Consider the following 15,373-nt stretch of genomic DNA (forward strand, 5'->3'; position numbering starts at 1 on the left):
CCCTAGCAGGGCGGCACATAGGGGGTTAATGTCAGTACTTCCCCAGAGACTAACCGCCTGGCAGGCGTTTTTCTATGGCGGCCGAGCGCACGGCCAGACCTTGTTGTGCACTCAGTGCAGAGGGGGTGCTTGCTGGCAGAGATCACAAACTATTGGGACGGCACTTACTGCATGACCGGAGATCCGGAGCGGACGCCGAGCGTGCCGCTCCGGAAGGGGTTAAAACGGCACCAGGAACGACCCGGCCGTGCACCGCATGGTGTTCCGGCCGCCATGTTTTTTTTGCCCGGACGTTGCCGGGCGGGCTCATTTCGCGGTACTTGGTCCCTTTGCGGTCCGGCCGATGCGATAATCGGCTTGCGCAGGGGCTTTGGATTGCCGCCTTGTGTCTTGCTGGGCCGCACTTCGTCCCCTGGGGGGGGGTGCGCTCCAGCGCCCTTCTTCCCCCTTCTTCCCCCCTCCCCCAGAGACCTGCTAGCTCCGCCTCTGGTCATGAAGATGACCTTAACCCTTTCTGGCCGGCTGTGGCTGGCATATCTGGGGAGGGATAGAGTTCTAAGGGGGCGTGCCACTCCAAGTGCAATGTTCCTCGTGGAGGAATTTAACCCTTTCCTGCCTCTAGTGCTTGTTTTAAAAAAAAAAAAAAAAAAAAAGGGATGTGCGTCCATACTGCCCCCTCCCCGCCACTCATTACCGCAAGACCGCCCTGTCTGTGCAGTACCACACTGGGCCCGTGTCCTATCTCGGATAAGGAGCACCTCTCATAGTTCCCAATCCGCCCTCCGAGCCATTTGGTTGATAATTCTCCTCCTCTGCAACTCCCGTGGAGGACGGCTGATGTTCCCAATCCACCCTCCGGGTCGTTTGGTTGATAATTCCACCTGCGCAATTAGTGATGGACCTCTGAAGGATTCCAATCCGTCCTCTGGGGCTGTTGATGATTCTCACCTCCGCAATACAGGGGAGAACCTTTGGAATTCCCAATCCGCCCTCCGGGTCGTTTGGTTGATATTCTCCACCAGCACATTCAATAGGTATCGCTGACTGACATTCCCATCCACCCTCCTGGGTCGTTTGGTTGATAATTCCCCACCTGCGCAATCGAGTAGGGGTCCACTGGAACTCCCAGTTCACCCTCTGGGGTCGTTTGGTTCATGATTCTTCGCTGGCGCCATTCAGTTAAGGCCCTCTGACATTCCCAATCCACCCTTCCGGGTCGTTTGGGGGATAATTCTCCACCTATGCTTCCACATCCGGAGTCGCTTGATTGATATTGCACCGCCTGCGCAATCCGGTAGACGGACCTCTACAAGTTCCCATCCCATCCCCTGGGTAGTTTGGTTGATAAGTCCCCGCCTGCGCAGCCCACTCCTGCCAGGGGCGAGATTCTGAGGAGTACACCTATACGCGAGCGGAACACAGTGCATCTTTTTCATCGCAACCCCACGCTTCCTCCCTGGGTCACGCTCAGACACACCCTCCCTCACTGGGGAGGGTCCATCCGGAGGGGGGGGGGGGGTGGCGGAAATCACTGATTCAGACCCTGACATGAGTCCGACGCAATCTCTTAGGATTGGGTCTAAGGTGGCCTGAAATACGTCAGCATTTCGGTGTCCGCGTGGCTATTGAAACCTCCATTCTGACGTGGAGAGGGTTTTCAGCGGATGACTTCCACACGATGATTCAGGCCTGGAAGTCTGCATCGCCCAGGGTCTATTGTGGGACCTGGAGGTCCTTCCTGGGCTCCTGTGAGCATCAGGACATCCCCTCTCTTCCTGTTTTTTCTCTCCCCACGGTCCTATCCTTCTATATTCAGGGTTGGACCTTGGTTTAGCCCTTAGTTCCTTGATGGGTCAGGTGTTGGCGCTTCGGTCCTGGGGCAGCTTCCAGCGTACTCTGGGTTCCCTGGTGCCCATGAGAACCTTCCTTCAGGGAGCGGCTCATACGGTTCCTCTGTACCGTCCTTACAGCCTTGGGATCTGTATGTAGTTCTCTCAGCCTTCCAGTCTTCTCCACTTGAGCCCTTGCGGGAGTTCTTACTCCGGCTCCTGTCCTGGAAGGTAGTTTTTCTTGTGGCCATCACATCCATCAGGCTGGTGTCTCAGGCTACTTTCACACCTGCGTTTGGTGCGGATCCGTCTGGTATCTGCACGGACGGATCCGCACCTATAATGCAAACGCTTGGATCCGTTCATAACGGATCCGTTTGCATTACCATGAACAAAAAAGATCCGTTTGAAGATTGAGCCATATTGTGTCATCTTCAAACGGATCCGTCCCCATTGACTTACATTGTAAGTCTGGACGGATCCGTTCGCCTCCGCACGGCCAGGCGGACACCCGAACGCTGCAAGCTGCGTTCAGGTGTCCGCCTGCTGAGCGGAGCGGAGGACAAACGGTGCCAAACTGATGCATTCTGAGCGGATCCGCATCCACTCAGAATGCATTAGGGCTGGACGGATCCGTTCGGGGCCTCTTGTGAGAGCCTTCAAACGGAACTCACAAGCGGAGCCCCGAACGCTAGTGTGAAAGTAGCCTCAGTTGGGGGTGCTCTCTTGCAAGATCCCCTTCCTGATTCTTCACAGGGATACGGCAGTTCTCCGGCCTTTCCTTCTTTTCCCGAAGGTGGTCTCTGACTTCCATATCAATGAAGTAATTGTTCTTCCTTCCCTGTCCCTTTCCTTCGCACCCTACGGAAGGGAGTTACATTATTGGACGTTGTCAGAGTTCTACTCCTTGTTAGCAGCCTCCAGTCCCTCTCGGCGTACGGACCCCCATTTCTCTCCGGAGGGTCCTCGCTAGGGGTTGGCGGCCTCCAAAGGGCGATTGCACGTTGGATTCGGTCTGCAAGTGCTGACGTATACCGCGCCCGGAGCAGGGTTCCACCCTTAGGTGTCACGGCTCGCTCCACTGAGTTGTGGACGCTTCTTGGGCTCTGAGGCATCGCCTCGACTGCACAGTTGTGTAACGCGGCTACCGTTCCTCCTTACACACATTCACAAAAATTTTCCAGGTGCTTTCTTATGCATCGTCGGCCGCTGCTTAGCCCGCAAGGTCTTGCAGGCGGCAGTTTTTTAAGCTACCAGCAGGGACGCTTGCTTCCATGGGTCTGTGGTTTTTCCCTCCCCGTGGACTGCTCTTGAACGTCCCACGGTTTCCTGTGTCCCCCAATGAATATGGGCGAGAAAAGCAGATTTTTGTATAACTTACCAGTAAAATCTCTTTCTCGCTCTTCATTGGGGGACACAGCACCCACCCAGTATTGTTGTCCGGCCACAGTTGTAGCTGTTGCTGGTTTGGACCCCGTTGGGTCCTTTGACATGGTTGGTTTTCCACGTGTTTTTCTCTTTGGTTGGCTTGCTTCTCCTACTGCTTCTCACAAACTGAAGCTCTCTCTCCAGGCTGGAGGGGGTATAGCTGCCAGCGGAGGATCTAACAGCTTTTTACTAGTGTCAACGCCTCCTAGAGGACATAGCTATACCCACGGTTTCCTGTGTCCCCCAATGACGAGGGAGAAAGAGATTTTACTGGTAAGTTATACAAAAATCTCCTTTTCTTTTTGAATATTTGAGTGTTTAACGGTTTATTTCAGTTGTTTTCTGTAAGTATAATTGTTTTTGTATATAACCTTTTCAAGGAGAAAAAACACTTGTTGGCATATGTTTTCTTTGCATCCTACATTTTGACATTTTAATTTAACTCCAGAAGAACTGATAAGATTAGTTTTTAGCAGAATGCTTCAATCTAAATGCCAATAATATTTTGTTCCATTTCCAGTTTTTCATTCATGTCACAGTGAGGACAAATGTCCCCCGTGTACGTATCTCACGCAGAAGTGGTGCATGGGAAAACACGAGGTGAGGACCATTATCTTATTAATTGAAACAAGTTGTGGTTCTGAAGTGGTTTAGCCACAGGCTGGATTGCTAGGTGGACCATGAAATATCCATCGTTTAGAGATATGAATATATGGCCTCTGTGAGCAGTGGGAAGACAGGACAGTTCTGAAGATAATGAGGATTGTTACACAAGTTTACAGCAAGGAAAAATTTATAGCAGCATTTATTCAGTTCATGGGCTGGCTATGATCAGCACGTATCATTCCTGGAGGAGCCCTTTAAGGCTTTCTGTACACAGCAGTTCTGCAGCTCAGTACTATGACACAAATTGTGCTGCTGATTGCAGCCCATCAGTATTATGCCTTTGGGCTCATGCACACGACCGTTGTTAGTTCACATCTGATCCGTATTTTTTGCAGGTCGGATCCAGACCCATTCACTTCAATGGGGCCGCAAAAGATGTGGGCTGCACACGGTGTGTGCATACGTCCGTTCTGTTCCACCCGCCAAAAAATAGTACGAGACCTATTATTTTCCTTTTTATGGGCAAGGATAGGACAGTTCTATTAAGGGTCGGAACAGGTATCTGCGTGCCATGTGCAAAAGTCCTAATTCACATGTCAGTGTTTTGGTCAGTGATTTCCATCAATGATTGTGAACCAAAACCAGGATTGGAGCCTCCACAGACATAAGGTATAAGGGAAAGATCTGCACCTGTTCTGTGTTTACTACCGCACCTGGTTTTGGCTCAAAATCGCTGATGGAAATCACTGACTGAACACTGACGTGTGAATAAGGCCTTAGGGTTTTAGACGAGTGTCTCTGCATGACCTTACGCCTACAGTAGTTACAGGTCATGCAGAGACACACAGCATTATAAATCAGTATAATGCCATGCACTCCTGCAAAAAGAGCCATAATCTAATATATAAAGCAGAGTGTATGTATGTGTGTATGTCTGCTAAAGGAATCCGCACCGTCGCATTTACAATCACCAAATTTGGCACACAGGTACATCAGGTGTCCGGGAAGGTTTCAGATCGGGTCTCAGCTCTCTAGCGCGTACCGTTCATGAGATCTTCCAAAAAAATTCAAATATGGCACCATCACATGACCTACATTAGCCAATAGAAGCTTGCAGGTCTTTCTCCTCATATCCCAACTGCCATACACACGGTCACATGACCCTTATCAGCCAATAGAAGCTCGCAGGCCCTTAGTCTCCACATACACAGTTTTACACCAGGTTTCCATAACAACCCAGCCATTTTTCTTCACTGCTGTAGGTCAGCTTTAAAGGGGCACGGCGCTGTGGATGACGCTGTTGAGGAGCTGTTAAGGGGGGGGTGGGCTGTTAAGGGAGCGGAGTGCTGTGGCGATCACTGTTAAGGGGGCGGGATGCTGTGGAGGTCACAGTTAAAGGGAAAGTCAACTATGGAGATCAGTGTTAAGGGGGCAGGGAACGGTGGAGGTCACAGTTAAGGGGACAGTCCGCTATTGAGTTCAGTGTTAAGGGGCGGAGTGCTGTAGACGTCACTTAAGGGGTCAGGGTGTTGTGGAGGTCAAATTTTAAGGGAACAGCTCTGTGGAGCTCACTGTTAAGGGCCCGGGTTATTGTGGAAATCACTGTTAAAGGGGTTGTCCGGGGTCAGAGCTAAACCCGGACATATCCCCATTTTCACCCAGGCAGCCCCCCTGACTTGAGCATAGGAGCAGTCCATGCTCCGATTCTCTCCTTTGCCCTGCACTGAATCGCTCAGGGCAAAGGCATTTTCTGGAGTTCCGGTGACGAACCAGGCTCTCCTCAGGGCTGCCAGGCGGAGGCTTCTGCCCAGCAGTGAGCCCGGTGATGCCAACGGCACTGATGGGTGGGCTTTAGCGCAGCCCTAGCTTGTAAAACGGCTAGGGCAGCGCTAATGCCCGCCCATCTGAGCTGGTGACGTCACCGAACACACTTCTGGGCGTAAGCCTCTGCCCGGCAGTGTTATTGTAAATAAAAGAACCCTTGTCCTGCGCAGGGCAAGGGAGCGCATCGGAGCATCAAATTCTCCGATGCTAACATCAGGGGGGCTGCCTGGGTGAAATTAACCCCTTTAACGAGACAGGGTACTGTAGAGGTCACAAATAAAGGGCTGGGCGCTGTGGAGGTTACTGTTAAGGGGGTGGGGGACTGTTTAGGTCACTATTAAAGGGGCAGCTGCTGTGGTGGTCACTGTTAGGCCTCTTTCACACGGGCGTTGCGGGAAAATGTGCGGGTGCGTTATGGGAACACCCGCGATTTTTCCGCGCGAGTGCAAAACATTGTAATTCGTTTTGCACTCGCGTGAGAAAAATCGTGCGTGTTTGGTACCCAAACCCGAACTTCTTCACAGAAGTTCAGGCTTGGGATCGGCGTTCTGTAGATTGTATTATTTTCCCTTATAACATGGTTATAAGGGAAAATAATAGCATTCTGAATACAGAATGCATAGTAAAACATCGCTGGAGGGGTTAAAAATAAATAAATAATAATTTAACTCACCTTAATCCACTTGATTGCGTAGCCCGGCATCTCCTTCTGACTTCATCTGATCTCTGTGCAGCAACAGGACCTGTGGTGACGTCATTCCGGTCATCACATGATCCATCACCATGGTAAAAGATCATGTGGTGGACCATGTGATGACCGGAGTGACGTCATCAAAGGTCCTATTGCTGCACAGAGATCAGATGAAGACAGAAGGAGATGCCGGGCTACGCGATCAAGTGGACTAAGGTGAGTTAAATTTTTTCTTTTTTTTTTCTTTTAACCCCTCCAGCGATGTTTTACTATGCATTCTGTATTCAGAATGCTATTATTTTCCCTTATAACCATGTTATAAGGGAAAATAATAATGATCGGGTCTCCATCCCGATCGTCTCCTAGCAACCGTGCGTGAAAATTGCACCGCATCCGCACTTGCTTGCGGATGCTTGCGATTTTCACGCAACCCCATTCACTTCTATGGGGCTTGTGTTGCGTGAAAAACGCTGAATATAGAACATGCTGCGATTTTCACGCAATGCACAAGTGATGCGTGAAAATCACCGCTCATGTGATCAGCCCCATAGAAATTAATGGGTCGGTATTCAGTGCGGGTGCAATGCGTTCACCTCACGCATCGCATCCGCGCGGAATACTCGCCCGTGTGAAAGGGGCCTTAAGGGGGAGGGTTATTGTGGAAATCACTGTTAAGGAGATGGGGTACTGTGGAGGTCACTAATAAAGGGGCGGCCGCTGTGGAGGTCACTGTTAAAGGGGAGGGCACTGTGAATGTTACTGTTGAGGAGGGGACTGTGGAGGCCACTATTAAAGGGGCAGCGGGGTACAGTGTAGGTCACTGTTAAGGGATCGGAGTACTGTGGCAGTCACTGTTAAAGGGACAGTCGGTGTGGGGGTCTCTGTTAAGGGGGCCGGGAATGCTGGAGGTCACAGTTAAGGTGAGTGTTAAGGGGCGGGTGCTGTAGAGGTCACTTTCAAGGTGGGTTGCTGTGGTACTCGCTGTTGCTCACAGGCTGCTGTGAAGGTCAAAGTTAAGGGGGTGGGCTGCTGTAGAGGTCCCATTTTAAGGAGGCGGTGCACTGTGGGGGGGGGGGGGGTCAGTGTTAAGGGGTGGGGGGTTGTGGAGGTCACTTAAGGGGGTGGGGTCCTGAGATGTCACTGTTATAGGGATACTGTCTATTAGGGCTGCACGATATGGGAATTTTGTGCGATTGCGATTAGGGCCCTGGAAATTGCGATAACGATATGTGATGCGATATTTTAAGGGAATTGTGCTAGAGGTCTATTTGCTTGGATTTTCCCATATAAGCCGCTGACGCGGCTGGGTATGACATAGTTATGGGGGATCTGTGGATGGCGCTGTTATGTGGGGGATCTGTGGATGATGCGCTGTTATGGGGGATCTGTGGATGATGCGCTGTTATGGGGGATCTGTGGATGATGCGCTGTTATGGGGGATCTGTGGATGATGCGCTGTTATAGGGGATCTGTGGATGATGCGCTGTTATGGAGGATCTGTGGATGATGCGCTGTTATGGGGGATCTGTGGATGATGCGCTGTTATGGGGGATCTGTGGATGATGCGCTGTTATGGGGGATCTGTGGATGATGCGCTGTTATGGGGGATCTGTGGATGATGCGCTGTTATGGGGGATCTGTGGATGATGCGCTGTTATGGGGGATCTGTGGATGATGCGCTGTTATGGGGGATCTGTGGATGATGCGCTGTTATGGAGGATCTGTGGATGATGCGCTGTTATGGGGTGGATCTGTAGATGGCACTGTTATAGGGGATGTGTGCTATGACACATAGGGCCATGAGGGGGGCCAGCATAAGACATATAGCATCTTGTGCTGGTCCCCCTCATGGCCCTATGTGTCCCCTCATGTGTCCTAAACTGTGCACATAACTGGATTTGTGTGTAAAGTATTTTACTAGTGTGTGAAACAATCTCTCTCCTATTGATAACAGTGAGTGGGAGAAGCCAGACCCATAACCATGAGCTGAGCACCGCCGTGGCTTCCCGAGACAAACCAAGGTTTATGCAAAGTTTAGATGGAGATAGTGTGACATGGATTGTAATGCACTGGTTCTCTGCCCACAGCACTGTAAAGTTGTCCTATTTTCTCTACACAGCTGAGGAACAATATTCCCTGCCATCTTACTGATATTTCATGTGGCCTGAGATGCAACCAGCTTTTAAAATGTGGAATGCACAAATGTAAAAGGATCTGCCACAAAAGCGAATGCCTCATAGATGAAGATTGTAAACAGCCTTGCATCCTTTCAAGACTGGATTGTGGTCATCCATGTTTGGCTCCTTGCCACCCCTCACAGCCCTGCCCATCTTCTACATGCAGTGCTATGGTAATGTATTATGGTTATGTATGTTGTGATTTTATTTCACTTTTGTTAAATTTTTAAAAATACATTTGTTCAATTGCAAATCAATAATATAGCATTAGGATGCCACCATTACAATTTTTGAAGCCAAAATTAATTGTGGATCATAGGAGAGAAAAAGGACATTCTGCTTCTCACTTTTTAAATTCCACTCCTGGTTTGGGCTTAAAAAACTGCATAAAAAACAGAATGTGTCTGCTGCCGTATGTACACTGCTCAAAAAAATAAAGGGAACACTTAAACAACACAATGTAACTCCAAGTCAATCACACCTCTGTGAAATCAAACTGTCAACTTAGGAAGCAACACTGAGTGACCATCAATTTCACATGCTGTTGTGCAAATGGGATAGACAACAGGTGGAAATTATAGGCAATTAGCAAGACACCCCCAATAAAGGAGTGGTTCTGCAGGTGGTGACCACAGACCAGTTCTCAGTTCCTATGCTTCCTGGCTGAAGTTTTTGGTCACTTTTGAATGCTGGCGGTGCTTTCACTCTAGTGGTAGCATGAGACGGAGTCTACAACCCACACAAGTGGCTCAGGTAGTGCAGCTTATCCAGGATGGCACATCAATGCGAGCTGTGGCAAGAAGGTTTGCTGTGTCTGTCAGCGTAGTGTCCAGAGCATGGAGGCGCTACCAGGAGACAGGCCAGTACATCAGGAGAAGTGGAGGAGGCCGTAGGAGGGCAACAACCCAGCAGCAGGACCGCTACCTCCGCCTTTGTGCAAGGAGGAACAGGAGGAGCACTGCCAGAGCCCTGCAAAATGACCTCCAGCAGGCCACAAATGTGCATGTGTCTGCTCAAACGGTCAGAAACAGACTCCATGAGGGTGATATGAGGGCCCGACGTCCACAGGTGGGGGTTGTGCTTACAGCCCAACACCGTGCAGGACGTTTGGCATTTGCCAGAGAACACCAAGATTGGCAAATTCGCCACTGGCGCCCTGTGCTCTTCACAGATGAAAGCAGGTTCACACTGAGCACATGTGACAGAGTCTGGAGACGCCATGGAGAACGTTCTGCTGCTTGCAACATCCTCCAGCATGATCGGTTTGGCATTGGGTCAGTAATGCTGTGGGGTGGCATTTCTTTGGAAGGCCGCACAGCCCTCCATGTGCTCGCCAGAGGTAGCCTGACTGCCATTAGGTACCGAGATGTGATCCTCAGACCCCTTGTGAGACCATATGCTGGTGCGGTTGGCCCTGGGTTCCTCCTAATGCAAGACAATGCTAGACCTCATGTGGCTGGAGTGTGTCAGCAGTTCCTGCAAGACGAAGGCATTGATGCTATGGACTGGCCCGCCCGTTCCCCAGACCTGAATCCAATTGAGCACATCTGGGACATCATTTCTCGCTCTATCCACCAACGTCACGTTGCACCACAGACTGTCCAGGAGTTGGCAGATGCTTTAGTCCAGGTCTGGGAGGAGATCCCTCAGGAGACCGTCCGCCACCTCATCAGGAGCATGCACAGGCGTTTTAGGGAGGTCCTACAGGCACGTGGAGGCCACACACACACTACTGAGCCTCATTTTGACTTGTTTTAAGGACATTACATCAAAGTTGGATCAGCCTGTAGTGTGTTTTTCCACTTAAATTTTGAGTGTGACTCCAAATCCAGACCTCCATGGGTTGAAAAATTTGATTTCCATTTTTTAATTTTTGTGTGATTTTGTTGTCAGCACATTCAACTATGTAAAGAACAAAGTATTTCAGAAGAATATTTAATTAATTCAGATCTAGGATGTGTTATTTTTGTGTTCCCTTTATTTTTTTGAGCAGTGTATATATATATAATTCTCCATCATGCATTATTAGCCTTATGAAAGGGAGGGACGTGTCTATCCCAAACACAGGAATCCCGAAGATCATCTCCATTCCTGGTGTTAGGCTACTTTCACACTTGCGTTAGGAGCGGATCCGTCTGGTGTCTGCACAGACGGATCCGCTCCTATAATGCAAACGCTTGCATCCGTTCAGAACGGATCCGTTTGCATAACCATGAACCAAAAAAAAAAAAAAAAAAAAAAAAAAAAAAAAATTTTTTTTTTTTATTTATTTATTTTTGTTCATTATAATGCAAACGGATCCGTTTTGACTTTACATTGAAAGTCAATGGGGGACGGATCCGTTTGAAAATTGAGCCATACTGTGTCATCTTCAAACGGATCCGTCCCCATTGACTTACATTGTAAGTCTGGACGGATCCGTTTGCCTCCGCACGGCCAGGCGGACACCCGAACGCTGCAAGCTGCGTTCAGGTGTCCGCCTGCTGAGCGGAGCGGAGGACAAACGGAGCCAGACTGATCCATTCTCAGCGGATCCGCCTCCACTGAGAATGCATTAGGGCTGGACGGATCCGTTCGGGGCCGCTTGTGAGCCCCTTCAAACGGAACTCACAAGCGGAGCCCCGAACGCTAGTGTGAAAGTAGCCTTACCTGTTCTTCGACTATACTGGCCTGTAAATAGGGAATTTTACCCATCCCCTGTACTTTGTAGTGACTATTAGTAGTATGACTGGGTTCTTCTGGGCTCTGTCTGTAGGATAGAAATAATACCATGTTTCATTATTTTCCTTATTTCATTAGTTATTCAATTCAGAGGCTAAAATGTTTCCTGAAATGCACAAACTGCTAAGGCTACTTTCACACTTACGGCAGCAGGGTCCCGCAGACTGTTCCGGCGAGGGAATAGCCTGCCGGAAGCCCGCTCTGGCCGCAGCACAGCAAACAAGCTGCTAAGGCGGCATAGTGCTGTAGTTTTTGTCCGACCGCCTCTCGGCATGTTTGCCGGGCTATGGCCAGACCGCCCCTATTTTAGTGAATGGGGCCAGAGCCGACTTCCGGCGGCACTGTGTGCTAGCGTTAGCATGGATCCGGCAGGCTGTTCCCCCGCCGAAACAGCCTGCCGGACCCTGCTGCCACAATTGTGAAAGTAGTCTAACACAGGTGATGGGATTTTCACAATGTATGAGTATAAGGACCTTTTTGAGAGATTTGTGGCGTTTTCTCTGTGTGAGTCACAGATGATTGTTAGATTGATACATTGTAACAAATTCACATCCGTTTGAGCAGAAATTCTGAACCTAATTAACTAATGCTTCGATTCACTGACAGTAACCAGATATTGTGCTCTTGAAGCAAAAAAAAAAAAAAACATATCGGAAAGTTGAAGAACATTTCATTGTATAATGATTTAGGCTTTACAACGGACTGCAAATTGTTTTCTGAGTATTCAGTGGAGCATCCAGGGGTCTTAAGATCTCTTGTGTTCATTGCAGCTCATCAGTGATGGAAGGATGTGTTTGGAGTTTAAAGGGGTCCTCTGGAAATTAGTAAAATAAAATTAATATACCTAAATATTACTATATTATAAATATATTCCCAAACACATTTCATTAGTTATAAATGCACATTTTGTCTTGGGAGCAATCATCAGGGGAAATAAAAAGGCCGCCGTCCTATTAGTACACACAAAACCTGTCCACACAGAAGGACAAGTTACTTCAGAACACTGAGCTAAAGAGCTGCCTCAGCCTTCTCTCTGCTCTGCTTGTCAGGGATTATGATCCTGAAGACAGTTAGGCCCCTTGCAGACGAGCGTGTATCGTGCTGCGAGTCCGCAGCACAGCTCCCGGCATGACGTCCCAGCACTGACTGGGTCACATAGCATTATATTGATTTATGATGCTGTGTAACCCTTAGAGGTCTGGAATGTATTGGATAACACTGGCAGCATTATGTCGTTGTCATCTAATACATTCCAAAACTGTAAGGGTTACTTACATATCATCATAAATCAATATAATGCTATGTAACCCGGCCAGTGCTGGGAGGTCAGGCCGGGAGCTGCGCTGCGGACTCGCAGCATGACAAACACTCGTCTGCAAGGGGCCTTAAAGGGAACCTGTCACCTGGATTTTGTGCATAGAGCTGGGGACATGGGCTGCTATATGGCCACTAGCACATCTGCAATACCCAGTCCCCATAGCTCTCTGTGCTTTAATTGTGTTTAAAAAACCGTTTTGATCCATATGCAAATGAACCTGATATGTGTCCTGTGTCCGGAGATGAGTCTAGCGGAAAGGAGCCCAGCACCGCCCCGCGTCCTCCGAATCTCCTCCTTGCTGGCTGACGTCACAGAGCTGGAGCGCCGAAATCTCGCGATGCGCGAGCTAGCGCATGCGTAGTTCGTTCCCTGTGCTGATGCCAGCACAGGGAATGAACATGATGCCGACACTGCGCATGCGCTAGCTCGCGCATCGCGAGATTTCGGCGCTCCAGCTCTGTGACGTCAGCCAGCAAGGAGGAGATTCGGAGGACGCGGGGCGGTGCTGGGCTCCTTTCCGCTGGACTCATCTCCGGACAGAGGACACATATCAGGTTCATTTGCATATGGATCAAAACGGTTTTTTAACACAATTAAAGCACAGAGAGCTATGGGGACTGGGTATTGCAGATGTGCTAGTGGCCATCTAGCAGCCCATGTCCCCAGCTCTATGCACAAAATCCTAGTGACAGGTTCCCTTTAAGATCTTTACCTGAATCTCTGTAGGAATGGAGTTCATGAGGAGACATGAAGTACAGAGAGGACGATCAAGACAGACTGTGGTAATGGAGACTGCATACAAGTGCTGCTGCTCATTATTCACATCTCCACCTCCTCTTTGTTCTTCATGTCGCCTCATGGACTCTATTCCTACAGACATTTAGCTGAAGATCATATTAAACCTGTTTTCAGGATCATAATCCCTGACAAGAAGAGCAGAGAGGAGGATGGGGCAGCTCTTTAGCTCCGTGCTCTGAAGTAACTTGTCCTCCTGTATATTAGGACAGGTTTTGTGTGTACTAATAGGACAGCGGCCATTTGATTTCTCCTAATGATTGCTCCCCAGACAAAACAAGCCATTATAACTAACGAAAGGTATTTCGGAATATATTATTAATAAAGTAATATTTAACCATTTTTAGTAATTTTATTTTATCAATTCCCAGAGAACCCCTGTAAGCCTTTCTTTTCCAAGCAAGAGGTGGCTGTTGCTGGCTGTATTTTATGGGGATGTGCCAAGATATATATCTAAAGGTTGGTGGCTGTGTCGCCCAGATCATAGTAATGGTCATCCAGTGTACATTAATTTCACTATGTCTGTGGCTGGATGGAGATATCTATGTTGTGCTAATATGACTTCTACAATCTTTAGGTAGATCTCCAGTGTGAATGTGGCCGAAGGAAAGAGAGCGTGGTTTGCTCAGCTGCCTCTTCTGCCTATCAAAGGTTAGTATATAATAGTTCATTGGTTAGGGGGCACATGTTAATTGCACATATTCTTCTTGTCGCTTGGGCAGGACAGCTATGCACTGCATGAGTTTTCAGGCTCATGTGTTGTGTGATAAAGGAGGCCAGTATAGTAAGGCCAGGAGAGGTAGTGTGCTGTGCAGCAAGTCGCATGCATCTTATTACAGGTTGTGATGTGTTTCGCAATTAGGCATATTCTATTATAGTGCCGGTGATGTGCGGTCCGCAAAATGCGTAACGCACATTGCCGGTGTCCTTGTTTTGCGGATCCGTGGATCCGCAAAACACATACGGATGTGTGAATGGACCCTTAGTCGGCTCACTTTATACCAAAACTTTGTGTCAGAATTTTAGGCAATTTTAATTGCCCCTTGTTTCTAAACTGCTTCCTGTATTCTACACTTTTCAGAACTGTCCAGTGAGGCTCAAATAGTGTCTAGAGACATAATAAATGTGGTGCCAGGCATGTATAATCAGCTTTTTGGTGCAAATTGAATTCTAGCAAATTTAGCTTAGTAAATGGGGGAAAGTTATCAAGACTAGTGCAAAGGAAAACAGGCTTAGTTGCCCATAGCAACCGATCAGATACTGCCTTTCATCCTTCACAGCTCCTTTTGGAAAATTAAAGGATGAATCTGATTGGTTGCTGTGAGCAACTAAGGCAGTTTTCATTTGCACCGGTTTTGATAAATCTCCCCCACTGTGTTAAGGTTTGGCAACTTTTGTAATTTGGTGGGGAAATACATAATATAGCATGATTTCGCTGTGTATGAATAAGGAGAGACACTGCTCCACTGTCTTTGTGTTACCCACTAGACAGGCCATAATGTGTATAGGGGCCTCCTACAGTAGAATTTGGAGGAGGTAAGGATTGGGCAGTTGGGTTTGGACATGCTCAATCCTTGTGTTCTCGGGATAATGGTCCACTGCCAGAGAGGTGTCTAGCAGCAGTTTTCTGCCCCTGCGCCTTGCTGTAAAGACTTTACAGTTAGCAATCTAATAATGCCAGTATTCTGGTTTACTGTTTCTAGAATAGCTGCTATATCTATGGCTGCAAAGCTGACAGAAATGCAACTAGGCGATTCAGTGGATATTGGTAAACTTGTCACCAAAAAAGAAATCAAGCAGACCAGGTAAAGTAATATTTTATTAATGGATGGCTCATTATTCAGGAGTCCTATGGTTGTCATGATTAACCTCATTTACTTTGACTGGTTTGTGCTGTAAGTTCAGAAATTGAATTGAATTTGATGCATTTTACTTGTGTTATGTTTTTGCCAGCCTTTTTTCTATCAATTGCAAGCCCTTCTAC

General features: G+C 48.4%; 1 protein-coding gene across 2 annotated transcripts in view; it reads left to right on the plus strand.

Moving 5' to 3' along the window:
* NFX1 (nuclear transcription factor, X-box binding 1) overlaps positions 1–15,373 on the plus strand; it is a 128,569-nt gene that overhangs the window by 83,863 nt on the left and 29,333 nt on the right. Inside the window, exons 15-18 of one of the 2 annotated variants that reach the window (XM_040431493.1) lie at positions 3,778–3,857; positions 8,498–8,728; positions 13,967–14,040; positions 15,093–15,194. In XM_040431493.1, coding sequence (XP_040287427.1) covers positions 3,778–3,857; positions 8,498–8,728; positions 13,967–14,040; positions 15,093–15,194 — 487 coding nt within the window. The remainder of the gene's footprint in view (positions 1–3,777; positions 3,858–8,497; positions 8,729–13,966; positions 14,041–15,092; positions 15,195–15,373) is intronic. The other variant, XM_040431494.1, reaches the window with a different exon arrangement.

The sequence above is a fragment of the Bufo bufo genome, chromosome 5 (genome assembly GCF_905171765.1).
Source record: "Bufo bufo chromosome 5, aBufBuf1.1, whole genome shotgun sequence".
Lineage (NCBI taxonomy): Eukaryota > Metazoa > Chordata > Amphibia > Anura > Bufonidae > Bufo > Bufo bufo.